General features: G+C 47.0%; 1 protein-coding gene across 8 annotated transcripts in view; it reads left to right on the top strand.

Annotated features, from left to right (window-relative positions):
• UNC13B (unc-13 homolog B) overlaps positions 1-15,106 on the top strand; it is a 267,593-nt gene that overhangs the window by 72,794 nt on the left and 179,693 nt on the right. For all 8 annotated transcript variants that reach the window (XM_053291916.1, XM_053291917.1, XM_053291914.1 and 5 more), the window contains 2 exons: positions 1,211-1,284; positions 14,087-14,144. In XM_053291916.1, the coding sequence (XP_053147891.1) occupies positions 1,211-1,284; positions 14,087-14,144 (132 nt within the window). The remainder of the gene's footprint in view (positions 1-1,210; positions 1,285-14,086; positions 14,145-15,106) is intronic.

Below are 15,106 nucleotides of genomic sequence, written 5' to 3'. Positions count from 1 at the left end.
ATGTATGGACATCTTCATTTGCTGAGCTTAGGCAGGGAGACTCTTTTGCAGGTGCCATCTTCCCTCCTGACAGAAGGCTGCCCAATGAGTTCGACTGACCGCCTTGCAGAAGGGATGGAAAAGACCTCCTTCGGAGAGGACTTGTTCAGTACTATTACTACTACTACTTATACACCACTTTTCGACAAAAACTCTCAAAGCGGTTTACATAGGAAACTAAGTAAAGATGGCCCCCTGTCCCCAAGGCCCACAATCTAAAAAGAAACATATGGGTAGACACCAGCAGCAGCCACTGGAAGGATGCTGGGCTGGGACGGATAGGGACAGTTGCTCTCCTCCTGCTTAATCTAAGAGATCCACCGCTTTGAAAAGTGCCACTTTGCTCCATTAGCAAACCCAAGGCTTATTGGTACAAAGTGTTGGAGCTCTCCCAGAGCGATGGCCGCTGCTCTTCCCGTCGCCCTCCTGTGTCTCCTGCCCTGCCTGTCTCCAGCGACTCATGCCTATCCTGCTTCTCTGTCGCTTTGCAAGTAGCACCTGCCCTGGCTGGTGCTGTTTCCAGTGGCGCTTGCTGATGCGGAAATGGACTTTGTTTCTGTAATCCAGCTGGGAAATTTTGCAAATGAATCTTGTGAGTTAATTTCTCAGCTCAAACCTTTACGTCATTGATAGCAATGAGAAGGTTCTCATGTTTCTTATTTCATATTTCTTATTCTAAATACCCTTTACTAACTAGCAGAGGTAAATCAAGCTTCACTGCAAAGGAAACATGTTTGGGCACCTAACTCTAAACTCCCAGCAGTGCCGTTTGAGCAGTCCCTTCCCCCAGTCGTCCCATATGTCCTCCCTCCCCCTCAATAATGTATTGCTATTTTTTAGATAAAGATAATGCAAACATTCATAGACTGTATAATAAAGGTACATTAATTAAAATACTATATCTTCCTCTTGGCATATTCCCCTGTTGAAGTTGCCAAGAAAAATCTACAAGCTACAGAATATGACTGAATGGTATGGTTCCTTTCTCTCTTTTCAAGTGGCCCTGCACCATTCTGTTCCTTCCAGGCCTGGGTTGCCAAGCTGTGTGTCTCTTGTTCAAGTAAACCTGCCTTCTTAGTCATGTGCCATACACGAAGGCAGGTGGCTATTCTTCTCTCCAAGTGTGTCTTGCTCTTCAAGTTTCATGCCTGATTACTCTGCTGTTCTGCAGATATTCCAGAAGAGGAAGCCAAATACCTCACCAGGAAACTTAAGCAGATCAACTCACTGGAGGAAGATGAAGAGGTGAGTTACTTTGCTCTACTTTTCTTACAGCATTCCTCCGGGTTTCTGAATCCACCTTCTAACAATTATAGCCAGGCTCCTTTAGGTTGCTGCTCTTGGCACCTCCTAGAGATGGTGTCTTTGGTATAGGGTTTTTGTGGGGGGTTTTACGACCTGCAGATGAGGTGGCAAGTCTGTCTTTGAAGCAAAAAGCCCAAGAGCCCTGCTGGACTGGGCCCAGATCTAACTAGTCCAGCATCCTGTGTTCCACAGTGGCCAACCAGATGCTTCCTGAAGCCCACCACAAGCAGGCCATGAGGACATGGGGCCCCCTCTCCCGCTGTTGCTCCCCTGCCGCTGGTCGTGATGCTGGAGGCATCATGTTGCTATTACGACTAGTAGCTTGTCCTCCGTGAATGTGCCTCATCTCCTTTTAAAGCTATTTAAGCTAGCAGCCATCATCACAGTGGGAGGCAGCAAATTCTATAGATTAATTCTGTGTGGTCTGAAGAACAGCTTTCTTTTGTCCATCCTAAATCTTCTGCCAATCCATTTCCTGGTGTGTGTGTGTGTGTGTTGTGAGAGGGAGGGAGGGAAACTTCATTTTCTCTGCAGCCTGCATAATTTCATACACCTCTGTCATGCCGCCCCCTTGCCTTTTTTTCTAAACTAAAAAGCCCCAAATCTGTTAGGCCTTTTTTTATAAGGAAAGAGCGCCAGCCCTGATTGTTTTGGTCGCCATCTTCTGCACCTTTTCAGCTCTACAATATCTATTTTGAGATGCAGCAGCCAGAACCATCCAAGGTATTCCAAGGGTAACTGCACTATAGATTTGTATAGGGGCATTGCAATATTAGCAGTTTCCATCCTTTTCCTAATGATCCCATGCATTGAATTTGCCTTTTTCATAGCTGTCACCCACTGAGTCGACACTTTCAACAGGCCTGAGTAATGTGGTGTTGTCTGCAAACTTGGCCATCTCATTTCAATACCTAACTCCAAGTCATTTACTAAGAAGTTTAAAAGCACAGATTCCAATATAGATCCTTGGGAGTTTCCAATTCTTTCTTCCCTCTGATGTGAACATGCTTCATTTATTCCTTCTCTTTGCTTTCTATTTTTAACTAGTTGCCAAGTCTTAGAAGGTCCTGTCCTCTTATCCCATGATTGCTCCTTGGTGAGGGACTTAGTCAAAAAGCTTTTTGAAACTCCTAGTATTCAGTGTTGACAAAGGTAAAGTGTGCCGCCAATTCGATTTTGACTCCTGGCGCCCACAGAGCCCTGTGGTTTTCTTTTGGTAGAATACAGGAGGGGCTTACTATTGCCTCCTCCCGCGCAGTATGAGATGATGCCTTTCAGCATCTTCCTATATCGCTGCTGCCCGATATAGTCCCAGCGAGGATTCGAACCAGCAGCCTTCTGCTTGTTAGTCAAGCTTTTCCTTGCTGCACCACTAGGTGGCTAGATCACCTCTATTCACATGCTTGTTGAGATACTTTGAGAGAATTTTAAAAGTTAGTGAGACAAAAAAACATGCTGGTTCTCCTTTTACATAAGAACAGCCCTGCTGGGTCAGGCCCAAGAAGGCCCATCTAGTCCAGCATGCCATTTTTACACAGTGGCCCACCAGATGCCCCTGGGGAGCCCACAGGCAAGAGGCAAGTGCATGCCCTCTCTCCTGCTGTTGCTCCCCTGCAACTGGTATTGGTGTCTGGAGGGCTGGAAACAGGGTGTTGGACTAGATGGGCCTTCGGCCTGATCCAGCAGGGCTGTTCTTATGTTCTTATGGTTTTGAATAAGTTCCATGCTTTCTGGAGTGATCTGACCCTCCTGACTTTCCCTTTCAGCTTTCTTTTACTCAGGTAAAGTGTGCTGTCGAGTTGGTGTCAACTCCTGGCACCCACAGAGCTCTGTGGCTGTCTTTGGTAGAATACAGGAGGGGTTGACCATTGCCATCTCCCGTGCAGTATGAGATGATGCCTTTCAGCATCTTCCTAGATCGCTGCTGCCCGATAGAGGTGGTTCCCCTAGTCTGGGAAACAGACCAGGAGGGATTTGAACTGGCAACCTCTGGCTTGCTAGTCAAGTCATTTCCCCACTGTGCCACTAGGTAGCTTTCACTAGTTCCCTCATTTTTGAGAAGTTTCCGTTTCTGAAGTCCAATGCATCTGTGTTGAACTTTCTTGGCAGTGCTGCACCCGCATATAAATTGACTTGGATCACACTCTGGTCACTGTTCTCCAATAGTTCTACAACTCTGACATCTCACACCAGGTCCTGGTCACCACTCAGGATTGAGTCCAAGGTTGCCTTCTCTCTGGTTGGTTCCATGACCAGCTGTTCTAAGGCACAGTCATTTTGCAAGGTTTGTCCTTTTTGATGCTTAATTTTTTTTTTAAATGCCTTCTACCAATTTACCTTGAACAGTTGTTAAACTAACCCATCTGTAACTTCCTAGATCTCCTTTTAAAAAAGTGTTCCATTGTGTTCCATTGGCTGCCTTCCAGTCACGGAGCCCAGTTTTACAGACAAGTTACATATTGTGGCTAGAAGGTCAGCAATGACACTTTTCCTTCAAGCACATCTGGGAGGACGCTGCCCGGACCTGCTGATCTCTTTGTTTTTCAACATGTCCTAGAACAGCCTTTCTTGCCTCCTCTGTTTGCTCAGTTCTTTCGTCTCCCTTCTTGAGGAGATCAGTTCAGCCACGGGTATCCGCCCTTTATCCCCGCTGTGAAGACAGATGTTCAGAACTTCTCTGCAGTCTCTATGTTCTCTTCAAGCATCTCTTTTATTCCCTTGTCGTCTTAATGGTTCAGCTACCTTTGTGACAGGTTTCCTTCTTCGAACAATAGAAGGTGTGTTTGTATTGTTCACCATGGGGTCTTCCCCGAGCGGCCCCATCCTCTAAGGGGGATATCTTACAGTGCTCATACATGTCTCCCACTCAAATGCAAACCAGGGAGGACCCCACTTAGCAAAGGGAACAATTCATGCTTCCTACCACAAGATCAGCTCTCCTCCTATATAATTATATCTATATAGATTAATTATGCGCTGTGTGAAAACATCTTTCCTTTTCTCAGTCCTAAATTTCCTGGCAATCAGTTTCATGGGATGAGCCATGCAGAGTGAGTGAGTGAGTGAGTGAGTGAGTGAGAGAGAGATATGATCAGGAGCCTGGAGCACCTTCCGTATGTCATTATGAGGCAAGGCTACAGCATTGGGGGCTTTTTAGTTTGGAAAAAAGTCAACTACGGGGAGACGTAAGAGGTGTAGAAAATTATGCACAGAGTAGAGAGAGTGGACAGAGAGAAATTTTTCTCCCTTTCTCACAACACTAGAAACAGAGGTCGTTCCATGAAACTGAAGGCTGGGAAATTTAGGACCGACAAGAGGAAGTACTTTTTCACATAGTGCATAATTATTCTATGGAATTCTCTGCCATGGTCACTGTGGTGATGGCTACTAGTTTGGATGGCTTTAAAAAGGGCTTAGATAAATTCATGGCCTATTAATGGATACTAGTTTGGTGGCCACCTCCATCGTCAGAGGCAAGATGCCGCTAAATCCCAGTTGTAGGAGAGCAACAGCAGGAGAGAGGGCATGCCCTCACCTCTTGCCTGTGGGCTTCTCAGAGGCGGCATCTGGTGGGCCACTGTGTGAAACAGGATGCTGGACTAGATGGGCCTTCTTGGGCCTGATCCAGCAGGGAAGTTCATATATATATTACTCTCTCTCTCTCTCTCTCTCTCTCTCTCTCTCTCTCTCTCTCTATATATATATATATATATATATATATGAGAGAGAGTGAGCAAGCACAGCTGGGAAATGTCTCTCTGTCTACTTTCTTCACACCATGCATATACTTTTATAAATCTCTATCGTGTCTCCCCTTAGTCACTTTTTTCTAAATTTTTTCTAAACTTTTTTTCTAGCCCCAGATGTTGCAGCCTTATCTTGTAAGAAAGGTGTCCTAGATCCTTGAACATTTTAATTGCCTTCTTCTCGGTTGCTGCCAATCAAGGCCATCTCCATGGGTTATCCCCCGCCCGTGCTCCAAGGCAGGACTATGCTAATTAGCTGAAAGATAGAAGCCTCTAGAGCCTGAGGGGGATGACCTCGCCCAGTTCTTACAGTCCTGCGTTGCTCCAGGCAGACTTCCTCTTCTCTCCGATTTCCCCCTGAATTTGTTTCTCTTTTACTCTGCTTTGCTCCCTCAATCCTCTCTCCTCTCCCCCTACTTCTCTAACTGTATGGAGCCCTCAGGAAGGCCTCTAATGCGTCTGCTCCTGCGAGGAGGAGAGTGAGGGACACGAGAAGGCCCGGGGCTCCACCACCAGTTGCGTCCTTGCTGGCTTCCACAGAGACGCCCGGCAGGATGCAGGATGAGGTCGCAGCCAGTCTCCTGCCCTCGGGCCCGAGCCTTGGCATAAGTCGACATGCAGGCCGCAGAAGGAAGTCGCAGCCAGTCTCCCGCCCTCGGGCTGTGAGTCTGCGCGTGAGGCGACATCCAGGGGGGGAAAGGCAGCCAGAGGCTGGAGAGCCCTTCTTCCTTCCTTCCTTCCTTCCTTCCTGCTGGAGAGCCAAATCAACCCCCCTGGCTAATCCACCCCCAAACTCAGGTGGAGTCCTGAGGGAAGCGGGTGTGAAGGAGGCGGCAAGAGGCCTTGCAGGGCAGCAACTCCGTGGAGACAAAATGCCTGCAAGAAAAAGCCCACCGAAATCGGCAGTGTTGGGAACCGGACAAAGCAAAAACGGGTGAGCCCTTTCCATGGGGCCGGCAGCTCAAAGGTGGGTCCCCCCAGCTGGCCTATCAGCTTGCCTAATGAAGCCGGTTTAAACAAACAATCAAACAAACAGAAGCCCTTGATCCTCCATGCCTCTGAATCCCCCCTCCCTTCCTCCGGGCTCTTCAGGCTTATCTTCAAGATATCAGCCAAAGCAGCAGGGAGCCTCCCAGGAGGAACAAAAGGGGCAGGGATGCTGCAGGAGCTTCCTGCAAAAGGCGGCCCAGAGAGTCCCTCCCCGCTCTCATTCTTCCTCCACAAACTTTGCGGGGCAGCAACTCCAAAGGAGGCTTCTTCTCCAGGTTTTGGGCCCCTTCATCGCCTGCCCAGTCACCTCCGCAGCCCTGGCCTCAGCACACCCCTTCGGATGCCTGATCCTTGTCTCCATGACCCAGGCCTGCAGCAAACAAACTGCCATGAGACTTGCTGGGTGACTCTGGGCCAGTCACGTCTCTCTCAGCTTGGCCTGCTTCACAGGGTTGTTGTGAGGAGAAACTCAAGTGTTTAGTATACCGCTCTGGGCTCCTTGGAGGATGAGTGGGATAGAAAACAAACAAACAAATAAATAAATAAGATCAAGGCCAGCAAGCATCTCCCTATGGCCACAGACCTGCCTAGGCGGTGGCCCCCCCTCTCCTCCCTAGGCCTAACTCCCTTGTGGAGTTTTTAACCCTTGCCACAAGAGCTCTTTGCACTAAGCTCGGCTGGCTGGCTTATAGGCCGCTCGTCCTAGCAAACCTGGGAGGGCCCTTCCTGCACCTTCGCCAAGAACCCACTTTGTGAGGGTGCAATCATGCATGGCCCTCTGGGGTCATCTTGACAAATACCCTTTCCCTTCTTTGGAACCTCCAGGGTGTAAAGGGGAAATGGAGGGAGGAAAATGCTCCTCTGGTCAGCTATATGGCCTCCCTCGTTTTCTGCAGAAGTTTCCTCCCTTAGAGGCAGAGTCACAGCCTTATAACCATGTCCATAACACTGCTGCTCCCATGATATGTGTTTACGCCACATTTGTATGGGACACTGACAAACTTATTACATTACAGGTCTCTATGACCAGAAAATCTGGTTACACTGGGGCATGCGAGGGTGTTTTTAATCTGCGGAGCAGCATCAACCCTGCATGCATTTGAACGGGAGACCACAGTATTGTTGTTTTGTTATGTAGTTGCTGCATTTACACCCCTTCCAGGGCTCTGGGCGGTGCACAACAAGGTCTGTGTCTGTTGCCTCTGTAACAGCACAGGAACAGCCATGCCAGATCAGGCCCATGGCCAACCTAGTCCAGCTCCTCTTCACTAAAGGACATAATTAATTTTTTGTTCAAATGAACTTCCAGGGACACTAATATTTTCCCTCACAAGAGGTTTCTCTCAGCAAAGGATGCGACCCGTACTTCCGAGGAGAATGACCTTCCAGGTCAGTGCCAATGATGCATTCTACGTCTCCAGTCCAGTAGAACATAAAATTAAGTTTCCAGGAGAGCCCCAGCCTCAAACAGCCCAGCTGGATCAGGCCCAAGGCCCAGCTAGCCCAGCATCCTGTCTTCGCGCGGTGGCTCGCCAGATGCCGCTGGAGGCCACGGGCAGGAGTTGGGGGCATGCCGTCTCTCCTGCTGTTGCTCCTCTGCAACTGGTACTCAGGGGCCTCAGTGTCCTTGTCATTACACTACTGGGGTGATTCTCTTATCACTAGGTACGCCCTCTTCCGGTGAGATAACTTACCTCAGCGAGGTGCTTATTTGCATATCTTACTAAAGACAGGCGTCTAGTTGGAGGTCTCATGCCCTCCCATGAGACATAGGATCCTTTGCTGTACTTCTGCTCTACCGTTAACATACCGTTATTGGGGAACATGTGCATACTATCTTCGCTGCTCTCATGCACCTAATTTGAACCTTAATAAGGCCTCTGACCACAGGCACTGATAGCCTGGCCCCTTCCAATTCTCCCCTTCCAAGGCCCCACCCTAGCCTCATAGGGTGGCTGCATGAAGCCCAGAGTCATACCCCCTTAGGAGGCTGATTCCTTCACCCTCCTGGCTCTGGATCTCTGGGGTAGTATGGAGGCGGGTCAGAGAGACCACCTGGATAGATGCCACCTATGAGCAAAGTCCCTGAGGATAGCCCTCATCTACCTCCAGTTAGCTGGCGAGGAAGTTCACATCAACAGTCCTTCCGGCCCTGTTAACCCTTCTGGATTTCCCACAATTAATATACAATGTGAACACTGCCAAATTAACAACAACACAGCAGTGGGCAGCCTCCTCCAATCATGGTAGGACTACAGGTCCACAGTCCCACCCAGCCTTCCCACCTGGGTCAAGCGCTGGCATGCAGGTGTAGCTGCCACCTCCAACAAAGGAAGGCCTCAGTCACATCAGCATCTCTGGTCACAGGTATGAGGGCTCACCCCTGAGAGTAGTATACCTCATTTCCAAACACAAATTGGTGAAAGGGAAGGTACATCGTATTACCCCTAAAACAAATATACTTTGCCTCAGATCTCCACTCCCTGACTCAACTACCAAGATGGCAGTACTAGGCTTCAGTGACATACCTCCTACCCAGTACAGCATAGTCCACATGGGCTTTCATAAATGAGCCATTGTCCAGCCACTCGGCAACACGAGTCCTAGACCTTTGAGGTCTGCCTCCTCTGTAGAGTGGGACGAGCAGCCAGGTCCAGTGCATGGCCTAATAGTAACCAGGGCCACATTGACCCATTCCTATCTTAGATACCCTCTCTAGGGTCATGTAACAGCCATGGTTCCTAGGGGAGCTCATCTGCAGCACCCAATAGGACATATCAAGACTCCCTCCGGGCAGTAAGGATATGACTCACTGTTTTAATCTCCACTGGGTCCCCCGTTACAGGTAGTGACATGGCAAGCACCAACTGTATAGCAATAGCAATAGCAATAGCACTTACATTTATATACCGCTTTATAGCCAGAGCTCTCTAAGCGGTTTACAATGATTTAGCATATTGCCCCCAACATTCTGGGTACTCATTTTACCGACCTTGGAAGGATGGAAGGCTGAGTCAACCTTGAGCCCCTGGTCAGGATCGAACTTGCAACCTTCTGGTTACAGGGCGGCAGTTTTACCACTGCGCCACCAGGGGCTCATAGTCGACTCATTCCATCTCGATCTAGCCTATCGACAGTCTCTCTCCATACAAACCATCTTAGCCATGAGATGATGGTACAGGGCAATGCCTCGATCAATATCACTGTTTTTTGTGACTACCGCTATTTCCATCATGGGATATATTACCACAGGCTCATAACCTCTCAAAGGCTTATAATCTCTGGACTCTCTCCAGCTATCTTAACATTCTTGCCTAACTGTTCTTCCCGGGTGGAACTCCCTCCTCCCACCACCACCAGCTAGGATAGAAGGTCCATGGCCATATAGTTGGATGGCCGCACCCAACTAATTCCAGAGAGTTGTTGTACTGCTTGCAGCCTAGCCTAAGGCAGGCAGTGTCATCGTTCCTGAGGGGTGCTACCTGCCAACCTCTCCCTCAGTACATCAGTTGGACACCTGTCCAGTTCCCTTCCTGTGCATGAGATTTATCGGGCAGATGACCAGAGGTTAGCAGGCTCCCTAACACAGTGGAACCCTCTCCATTGGCCTCACAGAGGAACCTAGGATATTTGTCCGACTTTGACTTTCTCCTGACATCCTAAGGACCAAGGTCCATCCACAACCAAGCACTCTCAGGTGTAACTGGCACAACTTGGACCTATATCAGCAGCTCAGTCTCATTCCATAAAACTGACTGTCTCCGTTTCCTTCTACCAGGATCTATAGGTGAGGCAGTGACTTCTCCAACTATTGCCAGATGGATTACCGCGTGTATCGTTCTGGTGCACAAAACATTCGGCCTCCCTTATATATCACGGCCCACTCAACGAGGGTGGCAGCAACCTCAGCCCCCTTTTTCCACCCAATGCAGCAGTCCAGGAAATCTGTAGGGCTGCAACCTGGAATAACCCGTCTACGTTCACGCAGCATTTTAAAGTGGACATTATGCCTCCACCTAGGTGGCTTTTGGTAGGCGAGTTCTGCAAGGGCGCTTCTGCAGGAGCGGCCAAGAGCGCATCCCTCCCTGGTGACGTACCGGCTTTGGTATGTCCCATGGAGATGGCCTTGATTGGCAGCAGCCGAGAACGGAGCATTGGTCACTTACCGTGAAGGCTTCTTCTGGTTGCTGCAGTCAAGCCCATCTCGGCCCTCCCGGCTAGCCGCTCTTGGGTTGCTCCTGATGGTGGTGGGGTGTGGCTGTTTTTGTTTTACTCGTTTAGTCCGAGTGCTGGGATTAGATCACTCTTCCAGCTGGCAAGCGCTCTTCAGTATCGTATGTCCATCCAACTCACCTGTCTGTTCTAGCTTCCTATGATTTACCCCATGTAGCTTAATCTGTGGCTGGAAATATAGGTCAGTCTTTCTTTGCTAACTTGGCCTGTAAGAACTGGGCGGGGTCATCCCCCTCAGGCTCTAGAGACTTCTATCTTTCAGCTAATTAGCATAGTCCTGCCTTGGAGCACGGGCGGGGGATAACCCATGGAGATGGCCTTGACTGCAGCAACCAAAAGAAGCCTTCACGGTAAGTGACCAATGCTCCGTTCTGCACCTTTTCCAGTTCTACAATATCATTTTTGAGATATGGTGACCAGAACTTTACACAGTATTTCAAGTGTGGCCAGACCATAGATTTGTATAAAGACATTATAATATTAGCAATTTTATTTTCAGTTCCCTTCCTAATTATATCTAGCATGAAATTAGCTTTTTCCACAGCTGCTGCACACTGAGTGTAGATTTTCAGTCGGTTCTCCCCCATGACCCCTCTCCTGCTCAGTTATGGACTGCTCAGACTTCATCAGTGTGTATGTGAGATGGTGATCCCCACCCCACAATGCTCATCATCACTTACACTTACATTGAACCACATTTGCCATTTTGTTGCCACCTTACCCAATTTGGAGAGATCTTTTTGGAGTTCCTCACAATCTGTTTTGTATTTCACTACCCTAAAGGCAATAAAATCTATATTTATCTGAAATTTAGAGTCATCTGCAAATTTGGCCACCTTGCTCCTTATCTCAATTTCTAGATCACTGATGCATAAAAAGCACTAGACATGATACAGATCCCTGGGGGACCCCACTTCTTCTCTCTCTTGTGAAAATTGTCCATTTATTCCTACTCTCTGTTTCCTGTCCTTTAAGTAGTTACCACTCTATGAATGAACCTGTCCCTTAATTCCATGACTGCTCAAGAGCCTTTGATAAGGAACCTTGTTAAATGCTTTTTGAAGTCCAAGTATACTTTGTCAACTGGATCACCTCTATCCACAGGCCTTTCGATGCTCTCCTAGAACTCCAAAAGCTAGTGACGCAAATCTTGTCTTTGCAGGAGCCATGCTGGTTCTCCCTCAGCAAGCTTAGTTCTTTTATCTGTTTAACAATTTTTTTTAATAAGAATTTTTATTAAGAAATATACCAAAGAGGACAAAGACAAATCACCATAAAAACAATTTAAAACCAGTCATTTTTCATGATGAAAAACCATTTTTCTAATTAATTACATCAGTAAACAAAAAGTATCTAGAACAAGATAAAGCAAAAGAAATTCAGACTCTTAGAATTGTAAAATCTAATCTGATCAGCTTCTTGTAAGTTACATATCGAAAACACTGTAAGTCAAATCCAGAAAATGGGAACAAAGTTTGACCATAATAGATATTATAATTTATAAAAGGTTCCCAAACAGACATGAATGATTCAGTAGACATGCCATGTACTGTACATAATATATAAATGTAATAAATAAGCTGAAACTTTCAAAATTGAAGCATAATCCCACACTTTCAAAAACCAATTGTTTAAGGAAAGGATTTCCAAAATATGTCAATTAGATGCATATATAATTCTAGCCACTGTAATCATATATAAACACAATTTGTTTGATTTAGCAGGAATATAAGGTTTTATCATACTTAAAAGAAAAATTTCTGGGAGAAAGGGAATCTTAACTTCTAAGATTTGCTCAATTTTCATATGAATTGGTTTCCAAAACTGTTGAGCTTTATCGCAACTCTACCACATATGGTAGAATGAACCTGAATGTGAATTACATTTCCAACATTTCTTGGAGAAAGGATCATCTATTTTGTTAATAGTCAAAGGAGTTATATACCATCTAAAGAACATCTTATACCAATTTTCCCTTAAATTGGTACACAAAGTAAATCTCACATTCTTTTTCCATTGGTATTCCCAATCCGAGAGATTGATCGATCTGTTAAAGTTCTGTGTCCATTTTATCATACATTCTTTTATCTGCTCAGTCTCAGTTTCATACTTCAGTAATAGCTTATAAATTCTGCCTAATAAATGATTAGAGTTTCGGGTGATTAATTCTTCAAAGTCAGTCAAATATCTAAGTTTCCCACCCTGTAACTGTAACTCTTTCCGAACTATTGAGCTGATCTGAGCTTGTTGAAGCCAGGATACTTGTTGAGGAGTTTGCCCAGAAGAAACTGATTTGTCCAGAGCTAAATATTGGGCCAAACTTTGTAACCTCTAGTAAGACCAAGTTCCTCCATTCGAGTAAAACTTCCGTTAAGGGGATAAAATCCAATTCGAAATCCACTGTTTAACAATTTCATAAGAACATAATACTTGTTACGAAGTTAGTAACTTTTAAATACAATCAGTTTCTTATTCTTGCTAAGATCAGTGATTTTGCAGTTGAATTTTTCAAGAACTCTTGGGTGGAGATGCAATCTGGCTTTTTCAAAGCAGCTTAGAACATCATCTTTAGTCACCCCTCTTTGACCCGGTTCTTCTGTCTCCGTCCCTAAGAATGCTCGGTCTCCTCTGCAGTAGAGACAGATGCAAAGAATTCATTCTGCTTCTCTGCAATCTCCATATCCTCCTCAATATCATTTTCACTCTTTTGTCATCTGACGCTCAACGCCTGCACATTGTCTAGTTTTCTAGACCAGCGTTTCCCAACCAGTGTGCACCAGCCAGTGTTCTGTGCTGATTCACTCCTTGTCATCACCAAAAGCAGGAAGTTAAACCTTTTTGCTTTTGGAACTGACTCGCCCCTGTAATGTACTGGGAAGGAGGCGTCCCTCCTGCTGCCTAAGGAAGTGAGCCAGCTCCGAAAGCAGGGATTTAAACTCATCACTTTGGGATCTGATGCGGTCCCTTAGGGCTGTTTGTGCCCAGCAGGAGGAAGGAAGCAGAAATAAATAATGTGCAGCAGTTGTGGCAAAAAAAAAAGGAAAAGAAAAAAAGGTTTGCCTGTGCTTGGGGCAGGTGTGCAGCGTGCCTACATTATCGTCTAGCTGTAAGTGTGCCTTGGGATACAGAAGGTTGGGAAATACTGTTTTAGACCTTTTTGTTTCCTTCAGCCCACAACAACTTATTTAACTTAAGATATTTGCATCCTACATTTCCAGAGTGCAAGGTCGTTTACAGCAAAGATATTACAGCAAAGATTCCAGAACAGGGCCGGACTCCAATAAAATATAAATGCACCTCTCAGCAGGGTTCCCTCTAACTTCTTTCATTTGTGTGCAAAATGAGTTTTGTTCTGCGCGGCAGGATCAAGGCAGTTTATACGCACATATATTCAGACTGGGACCTCTCTGATTTCATCTGAGCAGGATCTAAAATTAACTGCACGGACATTGAAAAACTTGTGTGTGCACATGCGCATGCTTTAGCGGGGAACTCTGCCCCCTCCCCATTCATTTCTGCTTCCCTCATCCGTTTCCAAACTGTATACATGAGCGGGTGGGAACCAGTCACACAGCAGCTCATGTGAAATCAAACTGGTCCTTGTTTGGGCATTTCCAGCATTCGAGGCCGGTGCCTTGGTGCAGAAGAGCACTGGGGCTTTTTGGACTGGAGGAGGGAGGACAGTGCCACCCCGCATTGCTGCTTCCTCCTGGCACGCCCTGCACTAGAAGGTCCCTTGCAGGCTCCTGATCAGTCCTTCTTTTCTCCCGTAGGGTCCCTTTCGGGAAGAAGTCCAGAAGCAGCCGCTGCCCACTGCTGCCTCCCAGTGTTGTAAGTAAGAAGGTTTTACTCTTCAGCACTGATGCGTCAGCATCCCGTGTCCTCCTGCTTTCTTCCCAGGTAGCAGGAAATCTGTTTTGCCCACAGACTCACTTGGGGAAGCCCTGGCTGGCAGCACGCTTTCCAGGCGGTGCCCTCCAGCCGCCACACCTGGCTCTTAGTGAAACGTACATGCCAGAGACTGAGCGAGGCTCCCCATGCCAAGCCCTTTCCCTGCTGCTGGGAGCATTTTCACCATGCAGGGGCCGTCGGGTGAAGTGCTGCTTAGCCAGTGCAGTGCCGAGCAGAGCAGTGGATCGCGAGCAGACAGTCTGGCTGGGTTCTGTGGATGACCTGGTGACTCGCTTGCCCAGATGAGTGGGCCAGTCATGAGCCGTGTCTTTGCACCAGAGCGTACAGTAGTATTGCTATGATTTCTTACATGTGTGACCATTTGCATTGTAACAGGGAAGCTTTGTAGGAACCTCGGGTTAGTTCTGAGCTCCTCCCTTGGTGGTGCATTGAAACCAAAAGGGCTGCATGTTTCTTTGCTCTGATGTAAGCCAGTGCATCCAGCCCCTTTCCCTAAAGACTCTGGAGGAGAGGTGTGGATGTGTGGCACAGGGCAGGAGGGAGGGATCCTAGTGCTCGCTGCAGAGCTCTGACTCTTATCTGTAGGTTGGTGGAATCCTTTGTTCTTATACTGTAAAGGAGAAACTGCCAAAAGGGATGGATCGAGTGTTTGCTTGATAAGCAGGATAATCAATGCAAATCCCCCTCTTTGAGCTGCTGCTGTTGCTCCTCCTCCTCATATGATTTACTTGGATATTTAGGGTATTACACTTTGCAGGTTGCTTCTTTAACAGGCTGATTAGAGGCTTTCTTCAAGGAGGTTTACATTAGGAACTGTTAATTACACTTTTGCTAGACAGGGAAATTAATTCTCAAATAGATTAATTATTTCATCTTTAATA

This window comes from Hemicordylus capensis, chromosome 2 (assembly GCF_027244095.1).
Source record: "Hemicordylus capensis ecotype Gifberg chromosome 2, rHemCap1.1.pri, whole genome shotgun sequence".
NCBI lineage: Eukaryota > Metazoa > Chordata > Lepidosauria > Squamata > Cordylidae > Hemicordylus > Hemicordylus capensis.
The sequence above is the reverse complement of the archived record's forward strand: the minus strand, read 5'-3'. Positions and strand labels throughout refer to the sequence as shown.